Raw genomic sequence first — 26,301 nt, 5'->3', positions numbered from 1 at the left:
ATGACCCCTCGTTCAAAACCTGGACAGCCGAAAACTCAATTGTTATGGCTTGGCTTCTGAATTCAATGGAGCCCCAAATCAGTCGGCGTTACCTTTGGTTTCAAACCGCGAAAGAAGTTTGGGACGCAGCTCGCAAGATGTACTCCGATCTTGGAAACTCTTCTCAACTATTTGAGCTTCGCTCCAAACTGAAAGACATCAAACAAGGGGAGAAATCTGTCACCCAATACTTCTCTGAACTTCAGGATATTTGGCAAGAATTGGATCTGTTTATTGAAGATACTTCGCCATGTGCTTCCTGCAGCGTTAAAATCCGGCAGTCCTTGGAAAAAGAACGTGTCTTCGATTTTTTGGCTGGCCTCAGCCGCAACCTTGATGATGTTCGTGGCAGAGTTGTTGCACGTGAACCATTTCCATCACCTGAAGATGCCTTTGCTGATGTTAGACGTGAGGAAATGCGCAGAAAAGTAATGTTATCCGATGATTTCTCCCGCCAACAGTCTGCCCCTGATGTCTCTGCCCTTGTGACACACAAAACATCATTTTTTACTCCACGTACATCCAAACGCCCTTGGTGTGAGCACTGTAAGCGCCCTGGACATACAAAAGATAAGTGTTGGGAACTACATGGTAAGCCCGCAAACTGGCAGCCCAGAAAGAAAGGGGATACGCACGGTTTTCACACCCAAATCATCCAGGATCATCCTGCAAATTCTGGACCAGCTGCACCCTTCACCAAGGAACAGATTGAGCAGATTGAACAGTACTGTCATTTTCTGCGTCAAATGTCTCTGAATCCCTCCACCGAACCCCCTGTTGGGTCCTGCTCAATGACCCAATCTGGTATGATTTTTTGGGCCCTTCACTCTACTTGTCTAGGATCTTGGATTGTTGATTCCGGTGCATCCGACCACATGACATCAGATTCCAGCTTATTTTGCAATTTTACTCATTATTCGAGTCCCACTTTTGTGAAAATTGCTAATGGGTCGATGACCCCTGTTATGGGTATTGGTAGTATCCGTTTGTCGCCAGATATTGTCCTCAATTCGGTCCTCCATGTCCCTTCCTTAGCATGCAATCTCATTTCTGTTAGTAAATTCACTCTTGATAATCATTGTGTTGCTAAATTTGTGCCTTTCTCCTGTCAGTTTCAGAACCCACGATCGGGGAAGATGATTGGCAGTGCTAGGATTCACAATGGTCTTTATTATTTGGAGGTTGCTCCGCCTGAAGGTCTTCCTACTCAAGTTTCGAATATTGCCTCTACTTTTGTTTCTAGGTCTAGTGAAATAATGTTATGGCATCATCGGTTAGGCCATCCCAGTTTTTCGTATTTAAAACATTTGTTTCCTTCATTATTCAATAATAAACATCTTGATACATTTGATTGTGATGTTTGTCCCTTGGCTAAGCATACTCGATCTCCCTTTACTTCTAAAACGTATACACCGTCTTCACCATTTGCACTCATTCATAGTGATATTTGGGGGCCTTCTCCAGTCACGACCTCCCAAGGAAAAAAATGGTTTCTAACCTTTATTGATGATCACACGAGGGTCACTTGGGTTTACCTCCTTAATAACAAATCTGACACAAGTCAAATCTTCACAGCATTCCACAAAATGATTCAAACACAATTTCATACAAACATTCAAACTCTTCGCACTGACAATGGTACAGAATACTTCAACACCATCCTGGGTGAATATTTGTTGGCACATGGAATCATTCATCAAAGTACGTGTGTCGATACCCCACAACAAAATGGGGTATCCGAAAGAAAAAATCGCCATTTGTTGGAAGTTGCTCGGGCCTTAATGTTCACTATGAATGTCCCAAAATATCTCTGGGGGGATGCCATCCTAACCGCCGCTTACCTCATCAATCGCTTACCAAGTCGTCCTCTAAATTTTGCTACCCCTTTATCCCTCCTCATTCAGAAATTCCCTCACCTCCACATAACCCATAAACTACCATTAAAGACATTTGGTTGCACCGCCTTTGTCCATATCCATACCCACCACCGCAGCAAACTAGATCCACGAGCTATCAAAACTATCTTCATTGGTTACTCACCCACTCAAAAGGGTTATCGGTGCTACTGCCCCAAAACCCGGAAAATGTTTGTCTCCCGGGATGTCACTTTCCTTGAAAAAACACCTTATTTCTTCTCCACTTCGCTTCAGGGGGGGAGCTTAGATGAAGCTTGTTGGGATAACCTACCTCTTCCCGCAACTGATCCTATCCAACTAACTCTTCCCACAACTAATCAGATCCAAGAAAATACACCCAATTCTCTAGAAAATATTTCAGGCTTGGAAACAAAAGAAAAAGCAATACCACAACGAGAGTTGCAAGTCTACTCCAGACGTAAACCTCAAAATAAAAACACTGTGAATCCTATCCACAGCCAAGAAGATGAACCGATCGTGGATCCTCAGTCAGGTAAAATTTCTGATCTCGATATACCCATAGCTTTGAGAAAAGGTATTCGACCATGCACTCAACACCCTATCTCAAAGTTTGTTTCCTATTCAAATCTATCATCATCATTTCGTGCTTTCATCTCGAATGTGTCTAGTGTAAACATTCCCAGGTCTGTTCAAGATGCTTTTATGGTCCCAGAATGGAAAATAGCGATACTTGAAGAAATGCATGCATTAAGGCAAAATAACACCTGGAGTTTGGTGGAATTACCACAAGGGAAAAATACAGTGGGATGCAAATGGATATTCACTGTAAAATATAAAGCTGATGGATCAATCGAAAGATACAAGGCTCGTCTGGTAGCCAGGGGATTCACTCAAACATATGGCATTGACTACACTGAAACATTTGCCCCTGTTGCAAAACCCAACACTATCAGAATTCTTCTATCCTTGGCAGCAAATCTTGATTGGCCGCTACATCAGCTCGACATAAAGAATGTCTTCCTAAATGGTGAACTTGAAGAGGAAGTCTATATGAGTCAACCTCCAGGATTTGAAGAACAACTAGGATCTCGAACAGTGTGCAAACTTCACAAGTCACTTTATGGGCTGAAACAATCTCCACGTGCCTGGTTTGGTAGATTCTCAAAGGTAATAAAGAATTTTGGCTATGTTCAGGGACAAGCAGATCATACTCTCTTCATCAAACACTCTGAGAATAAACACATCACCATTCTCATAGTGTATGTTGATGACATCATTATTACTGGAAATGATAGCAAAGAAATGGCAAGCATAAAACAAATGATGGCAAAAGAATTTGAGGTTAAAGACCTTGGAACACTGAAATATTTTTTAGGAATGGAATTTGCCAGAAGTAAAAAAGGTATCTCCGTCTCTCAGCGAAAGTACACATTAGATCTTTTGGAAGAAACGGGAATGTTGGGCTGTAAACCTAGCAATACGCCCATCGAGCTAGGAAACAAAGGGAAGATGTTTGAAGGAAAAACGGTGGACAAAGAACAATATCAGCGACTTGTGGGAAAACTCATTTACCTATCACATACTCGCCCAGATATTGCCTTTGCAGTCAGCCTAGTAAGTCAATACATGCACTCACCATGTCAAGGCCACCTCGATGCTGTGTATAGAATTCTGAAATACTTGAAAAAGGCTCCAGGAAAAGGCTTACTGTTTGCAAAACATGAAAATAGAGCAGTACATGCATTCACCGATGCAGATTGGGCTGGATCTATTTCTGATAGAAGGTCTACATCAGGATATTGTACCATTGTCTGGGGAAATCTGGTAACATGGAGTAGCAAAAAACAATCTGTCGTTGCTAGAAGTAGTGCAGAGGCAGAATATAGAGCACTGGCACATGGAGTTTGTGAACTAATCTGGATAAGGAGAATTATGATGGAATTGAAACTTGAGGTTGAAAAACCTATGACATTGTTTTGTGACAACAAATCAACCATCGGTATTGTTCATAATCCGGTTCACCACGATAGGACTAAACATGTTGAAGTTGATCGTCATTTCATCAAAGAAAAGATAGAAGGGGGTGATCTCAATGTTGAATATGTTCCTACTTCTCACCAGTTGGCTGACTTGCTCACCAAAGGACTATCAGAACAGGCTCATGAATTTCTTGTTGGCAAGCTTGGTCTCATCAACATCTACAACCAAGCTTGAGGGGGAGTGTAGATTATGATAAATTAGGGTTTTATTTTATAATATATATTGTTGATTTGATAAGATATTATCTTTGTAAATTAGGTAGGATGAGATTTGTTATCCCTTATTCACTGGGATATGATTTACTCTTTGTAATTATAAATAGATGTACATATCATCTCAATAAAGTATTCTCCCGATAATTCAATATTCTACAGTTAACTATTACAATTCTTCACTCAACTAGACTAAGTTACCCAATAATCTGAAATTCTAAATCAAAGACCCCCACTTAGATTGAGGTTTCACAGCCTCCTGTCACAGCACAAGCCACCATCCGTTCACATATGCATTTGTGAGCTGTTTGTGCCTTCCTTTAGCCGAGCATGAGCCAAACCCTAATGTCACCGAACCCAGACCCGACGGCAAACCTTAGGCTGATCGAACCATAGCCCCGGAGAACCTAGCCTCGCGGATCTCAGCCTCTTGTCAAGCCGTTTTAGAGCTAGTTTTTTGGGCTTTGTGAAATGTAATAGAATAGGTTTCAGAGCAGAATAGCTTTTCGACCCAGGAGTGATTATCAAGATCCATCTTTTTCCCATTTGGAGGAAGATTTAAGGTTGAACAAAAATTCTTTCAAATCAGAGTGGGCGAGATCAACGAGGGATTTATTTACAATAGATCTTGGACGCAACCTCGGCATCAGAGGTAGAATTTTTTTGGTGGGGGTAGTTCATTGTATTTGTTGGTCAATTTGATTGGAGAAAAATAGGAGGATTTTTGACAATCTAGAAGAATCGCTTGAAGAATATTGGAACAAGACTAAGTTTCGGGCCCCAAGCTGGATCGGGAAGCGTAAAGAGTATAAGATATTTTCAGTTTCATACTTAGTTAGGGATTGGAGTCTTATTTGTTATTAATATTACCCAGGTTTTTGCTTCGTATTGCGCAGAACACTTGTCCATTTTTTGTAGTAAATAATCTTAATTAATATAATATCGTTTCCTATCCAAAAAAAATGTGAAGACTAGTTTTTTTTAGTTGGATTGGTGGTCATATGTATTTTATTGATGGTTGCTACTTGTTACCACTAACCAGTGCGAATATTAGATTTACACAGAAAATGCATAGCCTCCTTAACTGATATAAATACAGACCTAGACAATGGGGATCCATGCCCACTTCCATGTTCACTATGGTTTCCTGTCTTTATCAGTTTATTTTTTATGACATTTATATGGAACAGGGAAACTCCTAAATTTCCACCAGAAGTTGGCTACAGAATTTCAGTAGTGAATTTTTTTTTAATAAAAAAAAAACGTCACAAGTACACCTGGTTAAAAGTAATACCCAGCAGCAAGATTTGCTAAATGTGCTAGCATATATAGATGAAGAAAAAACACATGCCAATGGTGATGTTTTTGACAGCTATCACAGACGAAAATATGAGCCAAGGATCTTCTCGGTAACAACTAACCTTTCAACTTTCTTTGTAGGTTTGAAATAAGTCTCTGCACAAGCTCCAAATTAACACCTTTTGAGTGGACCTAAAATGATTATATGTATTGGAATCTATTTATCACAAAAAAATCAGAGAGCGCAAAACTTGTTTATCAGAAAGACCAATATAAATGGACCATGAAGGCATATATGTGTGTGTGTGTGTGTGTATCCATCAATGCAACTCTCTAGAAATTATGTACTATCACGGACCTTCAAATTTTTAACTTTAACAACGATAAAAATTTAAAAAAAAAAAACACACAGGGTAACTGTATATAAATACCACAAACAATACAAGCTTGGCTTCTAATTTAAAGATACAGGAATGTGCATCCCTAATTGTAAACATAAATAACACAAACAAAACAAGAGGAGATTAAGCTTGGCCTCCAATTAAAGATACAGAAATGGGCAAAAGTGCTGTCAGAATCAACAAGAATGAATAGGTTCAGAAAAGAGTCCAATCCTTAACAAAAAAGATAAAAATACAGGAGGCAAGGCACGGCAAAAAGGCTATTAAGCCGAAACAAGAAACAAACCAATGCCTTCTTGGCTGGGGAGATTGGGCATGATAGTGTCGAGTTGTGCTCAATTTGACCATCAAACTACTACCTAAATGACTTTGCAACTTCGATTGCTTTCATAACTTAGATCAAGTGTTTGACATTGAGGAAGTAAAATCGAAGTCATGTGGGGAAGAAACAGAAGCTCAAGCATTCAAAAACACATTATTGGAGAAAAAATATTTATTAAAAATCAGAAATCACTACAATAATATCGGCTCATTTGAACATTTGTAATTGGCCATCACAAAAATAACCTAACGTATTCTTTATATGACATCAAAAGTCAAGCCCAATTTAGCAGCTACAAAATATTTAGTGTTGAAGATTTCAGAAATATTTAGGAGATATTGTAGATATTAATTTGTATAGTTTCCTTTGTGTGAATTATCTAGAATAGGAAATTATTTTGAGATCAATTAGTGATTTTATTACCTTTTATTATGATTATGTAACTTGTATAAAGGCTGTATTTTTCAGTAGAAATAATAAGAATGTTTTACGCAATTCTTCTTGTTTCATGGTATCAGAGCCACCGATCTTAGGGGTGCATCTCTGCGTGTGTTACAGCCTATCATAATATGGCCTCAGAATCCTCCACCGTGGTAAACCAAGTGGTTCCGCCAAACCCAATATCCTCGAATCCTTCATTTGACAGTCATTCGCTGCAAATTACCCAACACAAGCTCAATGGGTTGAATTTTCGAGAGTGTTTTCAATCCGTCATTCTTGTAATCAAGGGAAGAGGGAAGATCGGATATTTGACAGGTACAAAAAAGGCTCCATCAAAAACTGATCCAAGCTTCAGTTCATGGGAAGCCGAAAACTCCATTGTTATGGCTTGGCTCATAAACTCTATGGAGCCAAGCATTGGCCGCACATACTTGTACTACCAGATAGCTAAGGAAATCTGGGAAGCTGTACAAGAAATCTATTCGGACTTAGAAAATACTTCACAATGTTTTGAGATTCGCTCGAAACTTCGAAACACAAGGCAAGGAAATCTGAACGTGACAGAATACTTCAACTCTCTCATGGACTTATGGCAAGAAATTGATCTGTTTTATGACATGGGATGGTCCTGCACAACTGATGCAACAAAATACAAGACGATGCTTGAAAAGGAGCGCACCTTTGATTTCTTAAAAGGTCTTAATCATGATTTGGATGAAGTTCGTGGACGGTTGCTGGGGACAAAACCATTTCCGTCTCTTCGGGAATCATTTGCTGAAGTTCGAAGGGAGGAAAGTAGACGACGTGTTATGTTGCATTCCCCACGACAAGAGACCTCTTCCTTAGATGCCCAGGGTTCTGCTCTGATTGCACACAAACAAGACGGAAATCGCTTCAATCGAGATCGTCACACATTGCCGTATAAACCAGAAGTAGCCCGTGGATATCAATCTGATGGTCGAGTGGTATGTGATTTTTGCAAAAAGCCCTATCATACTCGTGATACTTGCTGGGAAATTCATGGAAAGCCCATTGATTAGAAGCCCAAGAAGCAACAAAGACTGCCCAAATCAGCCCATCTTGCTGAGTCCACCTCTAACGTTGCTACTGGACCAGAATTCTCCAGTGAGGATTTGGACATGTTGCGTCAACTGTTGCAACAAACTAGAGCATCCAATGGATCTGCGACTCAAACCTCAAAAACGCCTACTGCTGCTATGGCCAAAACAGGTATAATTCATCAGAATTTCCTCTCAAAATCCCAACACACAGATTGCTGGATTGTGGACACAGGAGCCTCAGACCATATGACTGGAACAAAAGCCGTTTTTGACACATATACCAGTTGCAACAACAAAATTGATGTTTGGGTTGCTGATGGAAAAGTATCACCTGCTATGGGGAAGGGCTCGGTTTGTCTATCAAATATGACACTAGAATCAGTGTTATTTGTGCCAAATTTATCTCACAATCTCCTGTCAGTAAGCAAACTAACCGAGGATATGAATTGTGTTGTAACCTTTTTTCCTTCTCATTGTGAATTTCAGGACAATTCTTCAGGGAAGATGATTGGAGTTGCTGAGAAGAAAGATGGATTGTATTATCTGTTGGAAATAAAGAATCCTAGCCAGTCTAAGTCACCCAATTTTTCTATGTCAGTTGTTTCTAACTCTAATGTAATGTTGTGGCATCAACGTTTGGGACACCCTAGCTTTCAGTATATGAAAATTTTGTATACTCATCTTTTTATCAATAAAGATCAACATTCCTTTCAGTGTGAACAATGTGTACTTGCAAAGCAACCTCGTACCAATTACCCTACGCATGTGTATCAGCCTTCAAAACCATTTCAGCTAGTCCATAGTGATATATGGGGACCTGCTAGAACTTCGAATCTCACTAAAACTCAATGGTTTATAACTTTTATCGATGATCACACAAGGGTGTGTTGGGTATACCTCATGAAGGACAAATCTGAAACTTTCTACTGGTTCAAACAATTTCATAAATTTGTCTTGAATGTATTTCAGTCCAATATTCATGTTTTTCGCACAGATAATGGAAAGGAATACCTATCAAGTGAATTCAACCAGTACTTGGGAGAAAATGGGATACACCATCAAACCTCTTGTGTCAATACACCAAAACAAAATGGGGTGGCAGAGAGAAAAAATCGTCATTTGTTAGAAGTTGCTAGGTCCCTTATGTTCACTAGCTTCATTCCTAATTTCTATTGGGGGGAGGCGATTCTCACATCTACCTATCTGATAAACCGTTTACCCTCGAAAACACTCAAATTCAAAACTCCTTTGAGTGCTCTAACTGCCAGTTTTCCCAACCTTAATCTTTTCAGCTCTTTATCTCCAAAAATCTTTGGTTGTACTGTTTTTGTCCACAACAAACAGCCAAACCGAAGTAAACTTGATCCCAAGGCATTCAAGTGTGTTTTTGTAGGATACTCCCCAACCCAGAAAGGATACAAGTGTTACTCACCTTCACAAAAAAAGTTCTTTGTCTCTTTGGATGTCACTTTCTTTGAAAATAATTTTTTCTACTCTCGCTCTCCTCTCCAGGGGGAAAATAACGACTAGAATAGTATTTGGGATCCTACTGTATCGTTACCCATATCAGAAGATGTGTCTCCTCTTATAAATTCAGCTCCTATACTTGTTTCAAGTCCTATCCAGATTCATGAACAGGGGAGAGAAGTACATGAGGAGGTAGTTTCAAGGAAACCTCTTCAAACCTACTCTCGCAAACCAAAGCCTTCTCAGCACAACCAATCATTGATCCTAGAATTGGAACCTGCAGTTTGCAAAGATTTGGAACTTCCAATTGCACAAAGGAAAGGGGTAAGATCTTGTACTATGCATTCTATTGCAAATTTTCTAACTTGTAAAAGGTTGTCTCCTGTTTTTAAGGCCTTTACAGCAAAAATTGACAGTGTGAAAATTTCCAAAAATATTGATGATGCTTTGAAAGATAAAAAATGGGAAAGTGTTGTACTGGAAGAAATGACAGCTTTGCATGAGAATGAAACATGGGATATAGTGGATCTACCCAAGGATAAGAAAGTGGTTGGAAGTAAATGGGTGTTTACAGTAAAGTATAGGGCTGATGGAGAAGTTGAAAGATACAAAGCTCGGTTGGTGGCCCAAGGGTTTACTCAAACATATGGAATAGACTACGAAGAAACATTTGCTCCAGTGGCAAAATTCAATTCAATACGTGTGTTGTTGTCTCTTGCTGCAAACTTGGATTGGGAATTGCACCAGCTAGATGTCAAAAATGCGTTCCTGAATGGTCACCTTGATGAGGAGGTGTATATGAAGATTTCACCTGGTTTCCAGTCAAAACATGAGCAAGGGAAAGTTTGTAAGCTGCGGAAATCATTGTATGGGTTGAAACAATCCCCACAAGCGTGGTTTACTCGATTTAGCTCCACTCTCATGCGACTGGGATATAGTCAAGGAAAGGCAGATCATACTCTTTTCATCAAAGCAGGAGAAGGTGGAAAAAAGGCCATCCTCATTGTGTATGTGGATGATATCATAATTACAGGTGATGACAGTGTTGAGATTCTTCAGCTCAAAGGAAAATTGAGGAAAGAATTTGAAATAAAAGATTTAGGATCCTTAAAGTATTTTCTTGGCATGGAGATAGCTCAAAGTAAAGATGGCATCTTCATTTCTCAAAGGAAATACACTCTTGATTTGTTGCAAGAAACTGGAAAATTGGGTTGCAAACCAGCAGGAACACCCTTGGAAAAAAATTGGAAGAGCAGCATTAAGGAGAATGAACCTTATGCAGACATTGGCAGATACCAACGCTTGGTTGGCAGACTAATATACTTATCTCACACACGGCCTGATATCGCATATGCCGTCAGTGTGGTAAGTCAGTACATGCATTCTCCAACTCAAAGTCATCTACAAGCAGTGAATCATATTTTAAGATATCTCAAAGGAACTCCTGGCCGAGGACTTATGCTCTTAAAAAATAATAATAACCGAAGCATTGAGGCATATGTTGATGCCGATTGGGCTGGAAGTGATGACTGTAAGTCAACTTCTGGTTTTTGCTCAAAGTTGTGGGGAAATTTGGTTAAATGGAGAAGCAAGAAACAAACCGTGGTAGCAAGAAGTAGTGCCGAGGCTGAATATCGAGCTATTGCACAAGGGATGTGTGAAGTTATTTGGCTACAACGGTTAATGCAAGACTTGAGAATTACTATCAGCTCACCTATCAAGTTGTACAGTGACAGTAAATCTGCTATCAGCATTGTGCACAACCCAGTCCAGCATGACCGAATGAAACATGTAAGGATAGACCAAAGTTTTATTAAGGATGAAATGGAAGAAGGAGGCATTAAATTATCCTATATCTCCTCTTGTGATCAAGAAGCTGATATCCTAACCAAGAGTCTCACAAAGCCAAGTCATGAAAATCTTCGTAGCAAGCTTGGAATTAGAGATATCTATTCCTAAGCTTGAGGGGGAATGTTGAAGATTTCAGAAATATTTAGGAGATATTGTAGATACTAATTTGTATAATTTCCTTTGTGTGAATTATCTAGAATAGGAAATTATCTTGAGATCAATTAGTGATTTTATTACCTTTTATTATGATTATGTAACTTGTATAAAGGCTCTATTTTTCAGTAGAAATAATAAGAATGTTTTACGCAATTCTTCTTGTTTCATTTAGCATGACATAATGAACTACATATTTAAAGCAATGAGATGAAATGTCTCAAAGCCAAGCCAACGACAGTTGCTTTCGCACATTCATAAGGTTGCAAGTGATAAAAAAACAAAAACAGTAAATTATATGAAAGAAAGTCTTTCATTTAATGGTATCAACAAAATATACAAAAATCATTTGCCCAAAAAGCATGATGCAATCATTCAGTCGTGGCCACCAGAAAGGTGTAAACGTGTATTTTAGTTCAAGTTAAATAAACCTTTCCAAGCCAATACTCCTAATCGAGCGGCAAAAAAAAAGAAGAAAAAGTCAGGGGAAATGAGCAAATAAATCATAAATATAAAGCATAAAATATGATGGGAAATCTGAAATGCACTCTAACCTCAACAAGAGACCTCTCATAGGAATCCAGTTGCATCAAAGCCCGTTGACCCTTTTCAGTTGAAAGAATGCCCTGAGCAAATAACACTAAATCAAGTTCCGGACAAGTCCCCTAACAACTAGGAATCAAACAAACACAAAGCCTCTAAGATATGTTCTGGAGGATAAACTATTGCCTAATTGTATTCATCTGATTATGGGCTTGATCAATTCTCATATGCTTCCATCATGTTACGTGCTTGATCATTTTCGATCAAACATTATTAAAAAACACATTATGAGCTTGATCAATTCTCAGGAGAGTATCTGTAGATTATTCATTAATATCTCCAGGCAAATTAATTTACATTTTCCTTGTGCAAGTGCTGAAAAAAATGCTTCTGCACTGCTATGTGACACCGAGGTTTCTTCTTCCTTCTCCAGACCACTAAGTTACCCCATAGCTTTGTGCAATAACCAAAAGTAGACCTACTGTCTTCAAAGCACCCTATCCAATCAGTATCTTTAAAGCCTTCTTTTCCTCGTTATTCTTGACCATTAACCCTCTTCATTCACTTCCTTTCAAATAATTCAAATATGATTCATAACATCCATATGCAACTGTGTTGGAGGACCACACTCACCACGTAAGAAATATTTGGTCAGATGAAAGATAAATAGATCAGTCTTCCTAAGAAGCCACTAATAGCTGCCTTAGTCAAGAGGAGAATCATCTTTAAAGATCTTCACCAAATGGTATGGACCCAATTTCAAACAAATATCCAGATCTTTATGAGTGATAATGGAAATGAGTATTTTAACTTGAGCTTAGAAATTCTTTTTCGTGAAATGGAATGTTCTTGCCCTAATACTCCAGATTTTAAGTAATTAGAATAAATTAAGACTTAAGAGATACATTATTTGTTACCTATTTCAGTTATTGTTTCTTTATATATCTCTCCATCTCTCACCCTACACACTTAAATACATATCTTTCATAAATAAAACTTAAATCACAAGAAAAATGACAATATATATATCAAACTTTAAGACAAAGATTGACGATAAGCACAATTACAGCACAGGAAAAATTTAACAGCACTCAGAGGACTCACTCTTAGTACTTGAGATGCCATGTCAATTATCTCAACAGAATCATCCATCAGATACTTCTTTAGAAGCCTCATAAGGACTAGAAGAGCTTCTTCAGATATGCCCGTATCTGCATGGATGTTTGTCTCTGTCATGCTCATGCCAGTAGCTACTCCAAACACAGGTACAGAATAATCACCAGGAAGATGGAATACAACGCGATGAGGATCACCAATTCCAATCTGTAATCATAACTGAAGGCTAAAAAGAGGTTCTGAAAAGCATATTTCATGATTTTGAGAAATGTCCCAACGTCCTAATAAAATAAAAGTGCAAAGCTACAGTTATACCTTGGATATGAAATCAGAAACCATTGCACCAAGATCATTTGTGTTATCTAAGCTACACAATGGAACAAGCTTCCAAGCAGCAGGAACAATTTCATTTTCCGAATGCCAATTTGCATCTTTGAAATCAGTTTCCTCTCCAAGAAGCATCTCGCACGACCCAATATTTTTATGCAATGCTTTCAGACTGCAAGAATTATCGATAAACAAGATTTCACAACTATCCATCTCAGAATAGAAGCTATTTTCTCTCCTAAAGATCCTCTCATGGAGCAAACGAACGATGCTACTAATTTAGAAAATCTTAAACTTGTAATAAAAAACAACCGCACTCTGATTGACTCTGATTTCAGCAGTGTTAAATGCTTTGCCTATGCATTCCATGTCCCTGTTCAGGATTCCACGGGGCATGGTGGAGGGTTTTGGAAAGGATTATGAGGGATTTTTTGTGGGATGGCGCTGATGGGGATACTCATTGTCATTTGGTAGTGAGGGATCATGTATCCAGACCAAAGGAAAGAAGGCCGAGTATTTGTAATATTTGTTTGAGGAATAAGGCCCTTTTAGGTAAGTGCCGGTGTAGATTTTCAAGTGAAAGAGAGCCGCTTTGGAAGAAGATCATAGGGAGTAAATATGGAATGCAGGAAAATGGATGGGATGCGGGCTTAGTGAGGAATGTCACTTTCAGGAGCCCTTGGAAGTTTATTTCGAGGATTTATCTGGATTTTCTTCGGTCAGTGAGGGTTGTGGTGAAAGGGGGTAACTGGGTTTTGGGAGGACATACCGATCTCTTATTTTGTTCATTTTGATACTCATCCATTTCCTCCTTTGTTCCTTGGGATTTACATTTGCGAAGAGACTTGGAGGAAGAGGAAGTGAGTGCTTTGAGTGGTTTGCTATGAGCTTTAGAGAGGATTAACTTGGTTGAATAGCTGAAGATGTTAAATCTTTCTATAAATTTTTCTTCTCGGTTAGTGGGTCTACCCATTTTTCTCTTTATCGCGTAATCTGAAAATCACCAATCCTATCCAAAGTCCAATTGTTCTCGTGGAAAGTTGTAATGGGGAAGTTACCAACTTGTGAGATGTTGCAAAGAAGGTGTGGTCTAAATGTTCTTTATGTCCGAACTCGTGTATGTTATGTCGGCAAGAGGTGGAGGCTCAGGATCTCATTTTTATCCATTGTCCTTTTACGAGCTATATTTGGTCCAAAGCTTTGGAGGGGTTGAGTTTGATTTGGGTGACTCCGAGATCGGCCGAGGATTTATTTGCAGCGGATATCGGTTGCGATCTGGGTAAGAGGGGTAGAATTTTTTGGATAGTCGTCGTTCATTGTATTTGTTGCTCAAAGTGGCTGGAATAAAATAAGAGTATTTTTACAATTTCGAAGAGGGGAAGAGTGCTGATAAGATCAAATATCAGGCCCCTGGTTAGATCAGAAAGCACAAGGACTTTTAAGTTATTTTCGGTTTCAGATTTATATAGGAACTGGAGTTTTATATGTTGTTAATATGTTTAGATATTGGTGTTAGGGTGTGCAGACCACTTGCCAGATTTTGTAATTATCCCTCTTATTATTATACTACATTAGCATTATACTACATTAGCGTTTCTTTTAAATCTGAAAAAAACAAAAAACAATTAAAAAAAAAACAACAACAACAACCGCACTCAGCGTAAGTAAGACGTGTCAATTCTGCTTTCCACTAAATTGTTTAAGCCAAAGAAATATTACATTGACAGAACAAAATACAAAGAAAAACAAGTTGTGTCTATACCACATTTCACCATATTGTTTCAGCAGCAGAAATATTATGAAACAAAAATATGTGTGAACGGAAAGATTAAAGGACATACCTACAAAGAAGTAATCTTGGTGGAACATAGTGGGGTCTCTTTACAAACTGTAAAGATGAAAAACACTCTTATAACAAAGTAAGATATGAATGAAGAACGCAGATGGCTTGAACATGATGGTCCAATGGCAATAAACATGAGGCAGGTTGCTTACATTCAGTAAGTGAACTCTTGGTGAGTAGGTTTGACGTATTTTCTGGTGGAAGTCTCGTATTTCATCAAATATATCAAATTCAGGGAAGGGCTCTAGTTCCTGATAATATATTGACCAATATAATGAGTAATTGCAATTAAAAGCTGTGAAAGTGAATGCGGTAAAAGAAATAGGTTACCGCATCCTTTTACATTTTATACATACATTCTGAAATACATCATTTCGATCAAGGATACATAGATCATACTTTTATGTATTCAATCATAGATGAATCCGCGCCAATGGTAAGTTGTTGGAGAAGTAATACAGCTTGAGAAGATGCAGTCACAGATAGCTTCTTATTAGATCCACAAGGGATGCAACATGCAACCAACTCTGACACTAAAAACTATCGAGTGAAATAACCAAATCAGCATACATCAAAATATATCATCAGCATAAATTTTAAAGCATTAAATAAACTAAAAAAATTAAATATGCTCTTACCTGAAGTTGTTCACCAAGCACTCTGATATTCTCCCCTGATGGAAAATCTCTTGATATATTGAGCAAGATAGAAATTATGTGACAACATTGATCAAGTAAACAGTTGCAACCAATGAATTGACCGATCAAATTGAGAAGGTAACTGTTCAGAAAAGTAAAACAGAAAATTAATTATTTATCTTACATCAATCAAATCATTAAATTTAAATTACTATATTACCCCTTATAAATAATATTATTCATATTTTATTAATTATTAAAAGGTCAAAATGGCAATTTATCATTTTTATATAAAATTTAATCAATCAAATCAATAAATTATAATCTATCAATCCTTTGTTTTCTTTCCTTGATGTTATTTGAAAACTACCGATTCCCTCGAAAATTCAAATTTTTTCTTGACAACAGTTTTGGGTAAGTTGCCGACTTCGGAGTTGATGCAAAGAAGATGGCCTTCATGTGCTTTGAACCCGAATTGGTGTGTATTATGTCGGAGAGAGGGCGAAACTCAGGATCACATGCTTATACATTGTTCTTTCACGTATGGATTGTGGTCAAGAGCTTTGGCGGAATTGAGGTTAATGTGGGTGACACCTCGATCTATACAGGAGCTATACGCTACTAATCTTGCTTTTCTTTTGGGTAAGAGGGGGAGAAAATTTTGGTCCTTGGTGGTTCATGGTATTTGTTGGTCGGTGTGGTTGGAGAGAAATGGAAGAATCTTTGAGGATATGGAACAAACGACGGAAGAGTGTTGGGAAAAGATTAAGATACGGATAGCTATGTGGAGTAGAGCGTTTAAAGATTTTCAGAACTTAGCAATTTTGGATTTATTAAGGGATTGGTCTTTTGTTTATTGTTGATATAATATGGAGTTGTTAGGTTCTTTTGCAATTAGCGAATATCTTGTCCGCATACCTCTTGTAAATTTTTATCCTATGATATAATATATATAAAGTTTTTTATCAAAAAAAAAAATCAAATATTATATTAACAATCATTTTTTATTTATTTTTTTATTACATTACATTACTTTTTTTTTATAAGAAACACAAATATTATAAAATTAAAATAGGAGTTGCGAACAAAAGTGGACCAGTGGTCCACAAATTCCTCTAAACCATTTCGAAAGATAAGCTAATTCAAGACTAAACTTCAATCTCTATACAAATCTGAAATCGCATACGATTGGAATTCTGTTAAATTGTTTATCCAAGCTGCTACTGTCAACTTAATCTTATCTCATATCTCTCCAACCGAAGCTGTTAGAAATAAGACTTGGACCTAACTCACCTCAAAAGCTAGCTCAAGAGGTGAGGTTTGTCCTTGTCTATATATTAAACTCCCAGGTTATTTAACCAACCGATGTAGGACAAACTAAACATACCAACACACCCCTCGCACGTCCAGGAATGAAACGACTGAAACGTGGAGAAATTAATGGGTGGCCCAATATGGGACGGGTGAGGCCAACTATGAGTCGTCCAACACAAAACGGTGGAACCCAGGCTCTGATACCATGTTAGAAATGAGACTTGGACCTAGCTCACCTCAAAAGCTAGCTGAAGAGGTGAGGTTTGTCCTTGTCTATATATTAAACTCCCAGGTTATTTAACCAACCGATGTGGGACAAACTAAACATACCAACAAAAGCTTCTTCGTCTTCGAAGATCCTCCTATTTCTTTCCATCCATACGATCCAGCAAACGCAATGGATTAGAGTTGCCCAGAGAATTTTTCCCCTTTTTCCCAGTGAGCACCCCAAATATGTTGTGAACAAATCCTTGGTGGTCTTTGGTATCACCCACAACAAACCAAACTCCTTAAGCGCTAACCACCATAAGGAGCTTGTGAATGAACAATGAACCAGCAAACGATCCTGACTCTCTCCTCCTTTCTTGCACAACACACACCAATTAGGGTTCAGAAGACATTTCGGAAACCTCTTTTGGATCAGATCACAAGTCGGAAGTCTACCCAACACCGCAATCCATGAGAAAACCTTTACTTTAGAAGGAATCGGAGCTTTCCAGATTGTATGAAAAAGAACAAATTTTGGAAACAAAGCTTCCGGAAAGAAAGACTCAAAGAAGGATTTCACTGAAAACTCTCCTGAGACATCCCACTCCCAACACCTAACATCCTCTACTCCCTCCACAATACTTATCTATGTGTTATCTATCCTATCACTCAAACCAAAAAACAGAGCCTAAGAAAATTCCACCATGTATATAAAACAACTCTTTTACAAGTAAAAATGATCACACTTAGACCACAGAATACACTGCAAATACCAATCAACAGCAGCTAAGACATAAATGAGTACTAAGACTTGATTAATCTTAAACTTGTATTCAGAAAAAATGAGATAAGCGTTCTCTGTGTTGAGAAATGTATCGTGGTATTATGTGACTCAGCATGAACAAATAATTTTGATCAAAATGAAACATGCTTCTGTGCCTCCCAAACTACAAAATAATGGAGGCGAGTAATGCTATTGATATCAACAAGTTCTAGGAGTAAGATAAGCGAGTAATACTCACTTGAAAGTACTAGGAATTACAGCTCTATGCCCAAGCAAACTGACTAGCACCTCAATTCCAGCCAAATGGTTACATTTATGCCAATGATGAGCCGCAGCAGCAATCTTGTAGTGTAGATCAACTATAAACTACATAATAAGGTGTCATTTATTTTTAAAATATGCATTCATCAATGACTACACAAGGCAAAATTACTGGAAAGGAGAAAATAATAACAATAAAAAGCTTGGAATATAAGTTTTGAGGGATCACCATAAATACTCTGTCCGGTCTGAAGATGTTAATCTTGTCAACAAGGTTGAAACTTTTAGAGTGCTCCTCACTGCAAGAATAAAGCGATCAAAAATAAAACATTTAAACTTTTAGAAGAAAGCAGGAAAAAACTTTAGACAACCTATCCAAGAAGCCATCCACAATAGTTTGAATTGTACATGCAATTGTATCTTTAGAAAAGAATGGAAGTGGACAGTCAGAGGAGCTGGAAGCTAGAGATAAAGTATAGTTCACTATAGAAACCTGCATACAAAGCGAAGAAACTAACAAATCAGTTGGCGTATATAGCTCACATACTATTTTGCATAATCATATTTTCATTTTAGATAGAATTTGATGTGTTAGAATCAGGATATTAGTCGTCCAACATTTTGTATTAAATTATAAACTGAATGCAAAAAATACCAAATATCATGCAGCTAACTTTCATCGCAAGGTGTTAAAACTGTAGCTGTAGACTGTAAGTGAAATGTACCATTTGTTTCTTAATGAGTTCATCCCTTTCATGTTCAGAGATATCAGCGACAAGTAAAATAGAAGATTCCAGCACTCTTGACCCCCTCTCCCACCCAGCTTTTTTACTGCAGTGCATCGCCATACAGACAGAGAAGATATGCACAAAGTGACTCTTAACTAAAGCAGCACAAGTCTGGCAAGCAACCTGGGAAAAAGAATGATAAAAACAACCAGCATATATAGTTCAAAATATTCAATAGCTAAAATATTATCTTATAACCCTGATCTCGGTATTATCGATTCCCATATATCAATACACATCGCCTCTCAAAAAACAAAAAAAATACACATCGAGTCAACACGACATACAACCCCCATACTTAAATCTTTGACTCAAGGTACTGACATCTCTAACATTAATCAGATAAAGGACCCACCACATTGACAAAATACACAAGACATCTAAACCAAAATACCTTGTACAAGGATTAAACACAAATCTAAATCAACAATATTAATATTCAAAAAGTTGACTGACTAGCTACCTTAGCAACCCATTTTAAGCTGTTAGCATCCTCTTGCAAGATCAAAGCCGGAAGCAGCCACGGACAACAATACTTTATGAAGTTCATAGGTTCCAAGTTCGATGTAAAAAGGTCTCTTGCCTGCCAATCCAATTAGATTAAATGCCTGGTTTTCTAACATGATAAATACCTCGAATGTATATGACATTACCTCAACAAGTGAAACTAAGCTTACACCACAAGCAACCCAATAAAAAAGAATCGGCCCCATAAGCTCCTCCAAGAACTTCAAAAATATTGAAAGCGCAAAAAATTGTATCAAGTCGATGTCATACGATTAAATTAATCAATGGGAAATGTATTTATCACCTTTGTCCTGTTTGTATAGCACGCTTCCTTAGATAAACTGTCCAGCACAGCACTGACTAGTTCTCTGAATAAGAGATGGATACTAAGGAAATTCAGCCGAGATCAAATGCAACATAAAGATGTGGCTACTTTATTTTTCCACTAGTACCTTTGGGAGGGATCAATAGCAGCAACAACGGATATCATAAAAACAGCCTGTATGTGAAATTTAGAAATCAAAAGGCTAAAAGTGTTCATGAATATTTCATTCTACTAAACAACAAGAAAAAATTTAACCTTTACTTCAGACATAATTGGAGAAAATAAAGACAACTGAATTCAATTAGCTTTAATATTACATAAATTCAGGATAATAGTACCACAAAATGGAGCTATATTTCATTTGTCAAAACTGCTGAAATATTACTCACTTATTGATATTCATGAATATTTCATTCTTTTTTTTTTATCAAAGACAATATTTTTTTTTTATAAGAAACTAGAATATTATTGATAATGTGAAATGATTTGAATACAAACAGTGAACCAGTGGTCCACAAAAGCGTGCTAGTGCCCAACACCAACAAAGTAAGCTATCATTCTAAATCAGAGCTAAACTCCAATCCCTATACAAATCTAGTGTTGCAATATTATATATTATATTATTATAAAAAAGATGATGATTACAAAAGGCCAACCAGAGATCCAAGCAGAATAATAGATACGTTTTAGCAAAAGTTACTTAAGACTATATCACATATCGTCGCACAACAAAATGTGGAGGGGAAAATATAAATATTCTTCAATCCCATGTCAACAAAGAGGCTTCATAGCATTCATATAGTTTTCATAAACCAGAAAAACATGGGTTAAATATTCGGTCCATGCTCTCTCTTGGAAACTAATGGGTGGTACTTCTTCGGTTTACAAGAACGTTTCTAGCAGGAACAGGCTGTCATATCTATATATGAAATACAATTTGTTGATTCTTTTAAATTTTTGAAGGCATCACTCAGAATAATCAAGTATTACTTCGTCCTAATTTTGACTAATGAATAAACAATAAAAATCAACAGACAAATAAATATTATGGAATTTATTAACATCTAATCATGCCACTACTTGTCACCATACCGGAAGCTAAAAAGATATTCAAATTTTCTGCAATTAATAAAAGAAGTGTTTGCAAGAAGAAAAAAATATTGGTACCTCTAACTCTATTTTCTCACTGTGCAGCACAAGATGCATAAGAGTTAAGACAATTGTTTCCATTATCGGACGAGGTTGAGGACCAGCAGACAAAACTTCCTGTGCTCGAACAATTTTCTCCCCAGAGGAAGTAACCAATTTCATTCCAAAATTTGAACTGCATTGACATTTTTTTTCCAGAACGATGTTATTTTAGAAGCAAAAGGAAGTGTAGTCATATCAGAACCGCATTGCAATTGAGCAATCCTAGATGCATCAATATACACCAATGAAACCACACAAGGCTACTTCAGACTTGTACAAAATGGAGAAAAGCCAAAAAAATTAGCTCAAGGTTAAAAAAATATGATGAAATGTCCAATCTTAAAATGTGTGATGGCATTAGACATTAAGAAACTCATCAGAAGAGCAATTATTATAAAGTGTGGTTAGACAGACGAGATTATAAATAGACCTGCCCCATGTCAATGGCCATTTAGAATAGTTAAGCAGCAATATATTTAATAAATTATAATTATAATATTTACTGGAAACATGTCAGTATCTCAAGCCAATTACCACACATCTTGGAAAAGTTCAGAATGACCATCCCAAGTCTGGAAAAGGACGCCAATTCGACGAGCTAGGCAAAGCCTAACTCGATAATCCGGATCTCGGAGCAACATAAAAAGCTTTTCGATCACTAACTGTATAACAATGAAAAAAGATGACTACTTAAGCGAGGAACTGAAGATTAATGACAGAGAAAGAAATCAAGATTAATAAATCAGCTTCACATTTTCTCAACCAAAAGTCATGCTGCGAATAAAGATTAGTCACCTGAGCCACATGTGGTCTGAGTAATACAAAATTGCATATGCAGTCGACAAGCTTAGCACGATCATACCAGTCAAAGAGACTATTATCAAAGACTTTAGTCACCAAATCTCCGAGAGAAGTCAAGCACTGAAAGTCGATAGGCTAATTTAGTGAAAGAAAACAATTTTCTAGCAAGTATTACCGAGAGAAAGCTCTCAATATGACAATTGTCAAATAATTCAGAAGACTCAAATTCTTCACATGCTTTGTCCTCTGAAACCTAATTTCTTGAAACCTAACTCCTAGTTTACTATGCTTCAATTGTCTCTGTTTCACTTCACTGGATAATTTGTAGAGAGTAAGCATAACTTACAAATGCATTCCTCAAGATTGTTCTGACAAAAGCTAACGATGCCAAGCGTAAAGTCCGAAAAAGATCAAGTAAGAAACAATAAAACTGACACTACCAACTCAAACACACACATCCCACAAGCCATCAATAATTATCACTAGAACATTCCCTGAAAGCTTAGAAACTATCACAAGTATCATACCTCTTCGGACACCCTTTCCGTAAAGGAAGACGCAACAGTCGTATGAGTTACAACACCGTCTAACTGCAACAGGCTTCCCACCAAACAACAGATGCCATCCAATATATAGGAACACTGGAACTTAAGGTTTTCGCATGAATTTACTACATCACTCATTGACCTAACCTGCGGAGGGGAAAAGAAACAGAGACCAAGTAGTTTTAAATTAATCAACTGGCGCCACAAAATTGCTTGCATTGAAATAACAGAGATGTCAAAAAGAGCACATTACCAAATCCAATAACTGTCTGCAGGAAGACCAGTGAGAATGCTGGCAGAGAATTAATAGAACCTTTTCTAAAACCTACTCAAAAACGGAAACTGAAATAAATGACGTGTGCTTGATAGCTATAAAGAAAAAGCCGAGAAAAACATGGAAAGTAAAGGTACGAAACTAAGATACCTGTGGGTCATTCTCTTTTTCCCTAAGATTGAACAATATTTCCCATGTCGACAATGATAAAATTGGGAAAAAACTTGATATGATTGACAGGAAATTCAATTTCTGGTTCACTAAAGAAATGGAAGACCCAGCTGTCTGACCACCTTCAATACCTAACCTATCTACATCACTAGACCCACCACTCATATCCAACTCCACATCCAAAATCAATTTTTTCCTGCTATTTAGTGACAACAAAGGATCATGAACGGAATGGACGTTTGATAAGTCGGGGAAGTCTGGCTTTGCTTGAGAATTCCTTCTGCTCTCTGAACACCCTTCATACAGTTTTGCAAGGGCTTTCAGAAGCCTCTCAGAAGATTGAACAATTTCAGAATAAAATCCAGAAGTCGCGGTATTTTTCTCTTGGCAATTGCTAAAGAAAGGCGAGCAAATGAAGCTTTTAAAAGAAGCCGCAGTCGAAACAATCTTATTAATTATGGAGTTCCACTCCAAACATCCAGACAAACCATCGTTGTAATATTTCTCCACAACCGAAATGGCATGATTTAGATATCCTAACAACGATTTGCCCAGTTTAGAAAAGAAAGTGGGAATTTCTCTGATCCTGAGTGTGGAAAAAGAAAGAGAAGCACGGTGAGGACACAACAGAATATAGTGAAGCCTATCCAGAAAAAATTACACAGTCGTTTGAGAAAGACGAAGAAAAAAATAAAATATGAAAACTGGTGCTAAAGCGAAAGAACACATCCAGTAAATTTATCACAAAACAAAATTGTATAAGACAAAACAAATTAATAAGATCAGATAGAAATTTAAAAGTCCACGACTGTTAGGAGAAGCAATTTTAATGAGATAAATAAAATTGAATGAATAAAGTTGGCGTCCCAATCAAGCGATTGAGAAAATGTGGAACTATTAATGAAACAGGCCAAAGGGTTGTGATGGGTAACCAAGCAAGCAATGAACACTGTCACACTGTTATGTACAGGTTTTTATAAAGACCCGATAACTTGGGGTTTAATAAAAGTTTACAGAGAAGCATACAACTCAGTTCCAAAACTTTTAAGTGAAGGCATGGGGCATATAAAAGGACTACAGCCGCAATGGAGAAGATCAATGAAAGTGAAGATTGACCTTGTTGAATACGAGCAGAACATGAAATTAACTAAGAGAGCACATGCGTTGATAACTTCTGAGAGCAGCATTTTGTCAATTTCTACTTCCTGTATGCATTCAAGAACATGATTTTCCATTTCATGAAGCAGCTGATCTCTTAGTGTTGGTGGCAATCGTACATTTTGGCAGTAATTGGACAAATTGACCTACAGATTGATCATAACTATCAGTGAAAATCCATCAGATATCAAACTTTCAAAAGTAGCAAAGGTGGAAGTATGTGACACCTTTGGACCAGAATCAAAATCAATCTTCGCAAGAACTTCAACTGAGCATTCCAAAAAACCATGTGAACTTTCCTCTATCTACCAGAAATCAGATTCAATTTTTTAAGAGTAGCCATCAGGCGTGAGATCAAAAGGCTTATGGGTACAAGGATGGATTTGCAAGAATAATACCTTGGCCAATTCCTCCATAGGCTCAGCAGCATAAAGCAGTGGCAGAAGTCCTGAAGCCTCGTACAGAAGAGGGGTAGAACCAGCAGAAACGGCATATGCAGCTGCCGGCAGCACAATAACGATCCGATCATTCAGTGTTGTGAATTCCTATGTAATTAGGAGGTCAGTCTAATATTCTAAATAATGTCAACATCTGCACCACCTATACACATAAAGAACAGCAAAAAAGTAAAGAGATATACAAAAAAGGATGTAGTCCTGGGATGAGAAAATTGATGGACAGAATTCAATTCGTTCATCGTATATTCTCTTCAACTATATGACTAGAATTGATTTGATGGAATTCATAGATAGACATGAAATTCTCGTTTATCAAAAGTTGAGATCGATCTCATCAAATCACTTCAAAATATCAAAGCCACTGTCCTTATATTTGTAAAGTACCTTCAGGTTAAGTATTGCCAACACAGCTGGTAACACATTCTGCCTAAGATACAAAAAATCTTGCAGATCACCCTGCAGCAAGAGACCAAATATTTTTAAGGTAAATGATGAATCCTTCCAATGAATTGAAAACACCCTTTTAGAATGCAATCCATCCAAATTGAATTCAAAAGCTAAAATAAAGAAAAGTTGTTAAGATAAAGGAAAATCTTTTTTCGATCCCAAGAAATTCAAAGAAACCCACAAATTTGCAGGCTCAGATACACGAGGAAGAATGACTAACAGTCATCCAGTAAGACATATAGCAACAGGAAACAAGCACAAAATAACAAATCTCAAGGAATGAAACAAAAATCAAATACACTTTTTTCACGCTTTTCATGATAATGAAATGGCAACCCCTTCCTTTCCACCTATTTTACGAAAATATTAAAGCACCGATCAATCATTACCAAGTCTATAACCATGACCATTACTATTAGCGTAAGAAATTCCACCTCGAGCAAAACTACAAATTTAGAACCCCAGCAAGTCGACTGCCTGTATGCTTCTCATGATCATCATAAACCAACCATATCAGAAGAAGAGTGAGCAGAACTTAGATATTTTCTAAACACTGTAACAGCTTTGAAATAACACGAAGAAAATCAAAAGAAAGATACAATTTGAACTTTAATAGCCATGTTTCGACACAGATGAGTCATTCTGTTTCGAGGAGTTGATGAGAAAAGACCATAGATGTTTCTACAAAGCATAGTTGCTCTGTTCCGAGTTGGATATAAGAGAACAAACTAAGATAAAAATACCAAATACATGTCTTTGAAAAGAATTCTTGCAGTTATCTCTATATATCTTCTATTTTAAGTTTGAGGCCACTAAACCAACCAAATTGTTGCGGTTGGTGTGGCCTCTTTCTTTTTTCTTTCTTTACCTTCTTTTATCACCAAATTTGTGTTTTTTCCTCTTTCCTTTTTACCATTTCTTTAAATCTTCCCTCTTTTTTTAACCTCAAATTTCGGTATTTACGAAATTAGTGTTGGTTCTTTTTTTCAATGTTTTTTGGTTTTTTCCGTTAAAATAAACGGATTCTACAAGCACGCAACGCATCCAGCGAGTTACTGGTAATATATATTAAAGATGGGGAGCATAAAGACAAAAACGGTAGGGTGTTATGGCGTTCTTTTAATTGGACAATCACCCCTATTCATTTTGATACTTATCTTTTGACCCCTTAGCAATTTTAATTGAAAGATGATTTTGCTAAAAATGGGCGGTACAAACACGCAACGCATGCGCCGATGGGCTAAAGATCAATTTAGAAAAGAGTGCTTTATTGAGCATTAACTACGAAGCAGATGTGGAGGTGGAGATGGCCAGGGAGTTTGGATGCGGGCTGGAGTCCTGACCAATCCAATACTTGGGGGTTCCTCTGGGAGGAAATCCAATCAAGGCATCTTTTTGAAAACCGGTGTTATTTAGGATGTCAAAAACCAATCCAATACT

The 26,301-nt window shown here is 37.3% G+C and overlaps 1 protein-coding gene across 11 annotated transcripts in view; it reads right to left on the bottom strand.

The window, feature by feature from the left end:
• The window catches only part of LOC140883232 (serine/threonine-protein kinase ATM), a 65,922-nt gene that overhangs the window by 22,534 nt on the left and 17,087 nt on the right, over window positions 1-26,301 (bottom strand). For all 11 annotated transcript variants that reach the window (XR_012150359.1, XM_073289620.1, XM_073289645.1 and 8 more), the window contains 26 exons: window positions 24,799-24,870; window positions 24,355-24,501; window positions 24,184-24,261; window positions 23,915-24,102; window positions 22,778-23,384; window positions 22,607-22,678; window positions 22,336-22,500; window positions 21,803-21,928; window positions 21,542-21,669; window positions 20,984-21,140; window positions 19,944-19,990; window positions 19,796-19,859; window positions 19,638-19,712; window positions 19,448-19,567; window positions 18,922-19,107; window positions 18,568-18,689; window positions 18,426-18,495; window positions 18,174-18,301; window positions 15,631-15,772; window positions 15,392-15,532; window positions 15,145-15,243; window positions 14,991-15,037; window positions 13,138-13,321; window positions 12,811-13,029; window positions 11,718-11,789; window positions 5,590-5,659 (listed from right to left, as the gene is read on the bottom strand). Coding sequence is in view for 10 of the 11 variants with exons in the window: in XM_073289620.1 (XP_073145721.1) it covers window positions 5,590-5,659; window positions 11,718-11,789; window positions 12,811-13,029; window positions 13,138-13,321; window positions 14,991-15,037; window positions 15,145-15,243; window positions 15,392-15,532; window positions 15,631-15,772; window positions 18,174-18,301; window positions 18,426-18,495; window positions 18,568-18,689; window positions 18,922-19,107; window positions 19,448-19,567; window positions 19,638-19,712; window positions 19,796-19,859; window positions 19,944-19,990; window positions 20,984-21,140; window positions 21,542-21,669; window positions 21,803-21,928; window positions 22,336-22,500; window positions 22,607-22,678; window positions 22,778-23,384; window positions 23,915-24,102; window positions 24,184-24,261; window positions 24,355-24,501; window positions 24,799-24,870 (3,526 nt within the window). In the remaining variant the exon portion in view is untranslated. The remainder of the gene's footprint in view (window positions 1-5,589; window positions 5,660-11,717; window positions 11,790-12,810; window positions 13,030-13,137; window positions 13,322-14,990; window positions 15,038-15,144; window positions 15,244-15,391; window positions 15,533-15,630; window positions 15,773-18,173; window positions 18,302-18,425; window positions 18,496-18,567; window positions 18,690-18,921; window positions 19,108-19,447; window positions 19,568-19,637; window positions 19,713-19,795; window positions 19,860-19,943; window positions 19,991-20,983; window positions 21,141-21,541; window positions 21,670-21,802; window positions 21,929-22,335; window positions 22,501-22,606; window positions 22,679-22,777; window positions 23,385-23,914; window positions 24,103-24,183; window positions 24,262-24,354; window positions 24,502-24,798; window positions 24,871-26,301) is intronic.

This window comes from Henckelia pumila, chromosome 1 (assembly GCF_033568475.1).
Source record: "Henckelia pumila isolate YLH828 chromosome 1, ASM3356847v2, whole genome shotgun sequence".
Lineage (NCBI taxonomy): Eukaryota > Viridiplantae > Streptophyta > Magnoliopsida > Lamiales > Gesneriaceae > Henckelia > Henckelia pumila.
Note: the sequence above shows the minus strand (reverse complement) of the source record. Positions and strands in the feature narration are given on the sequence as shown.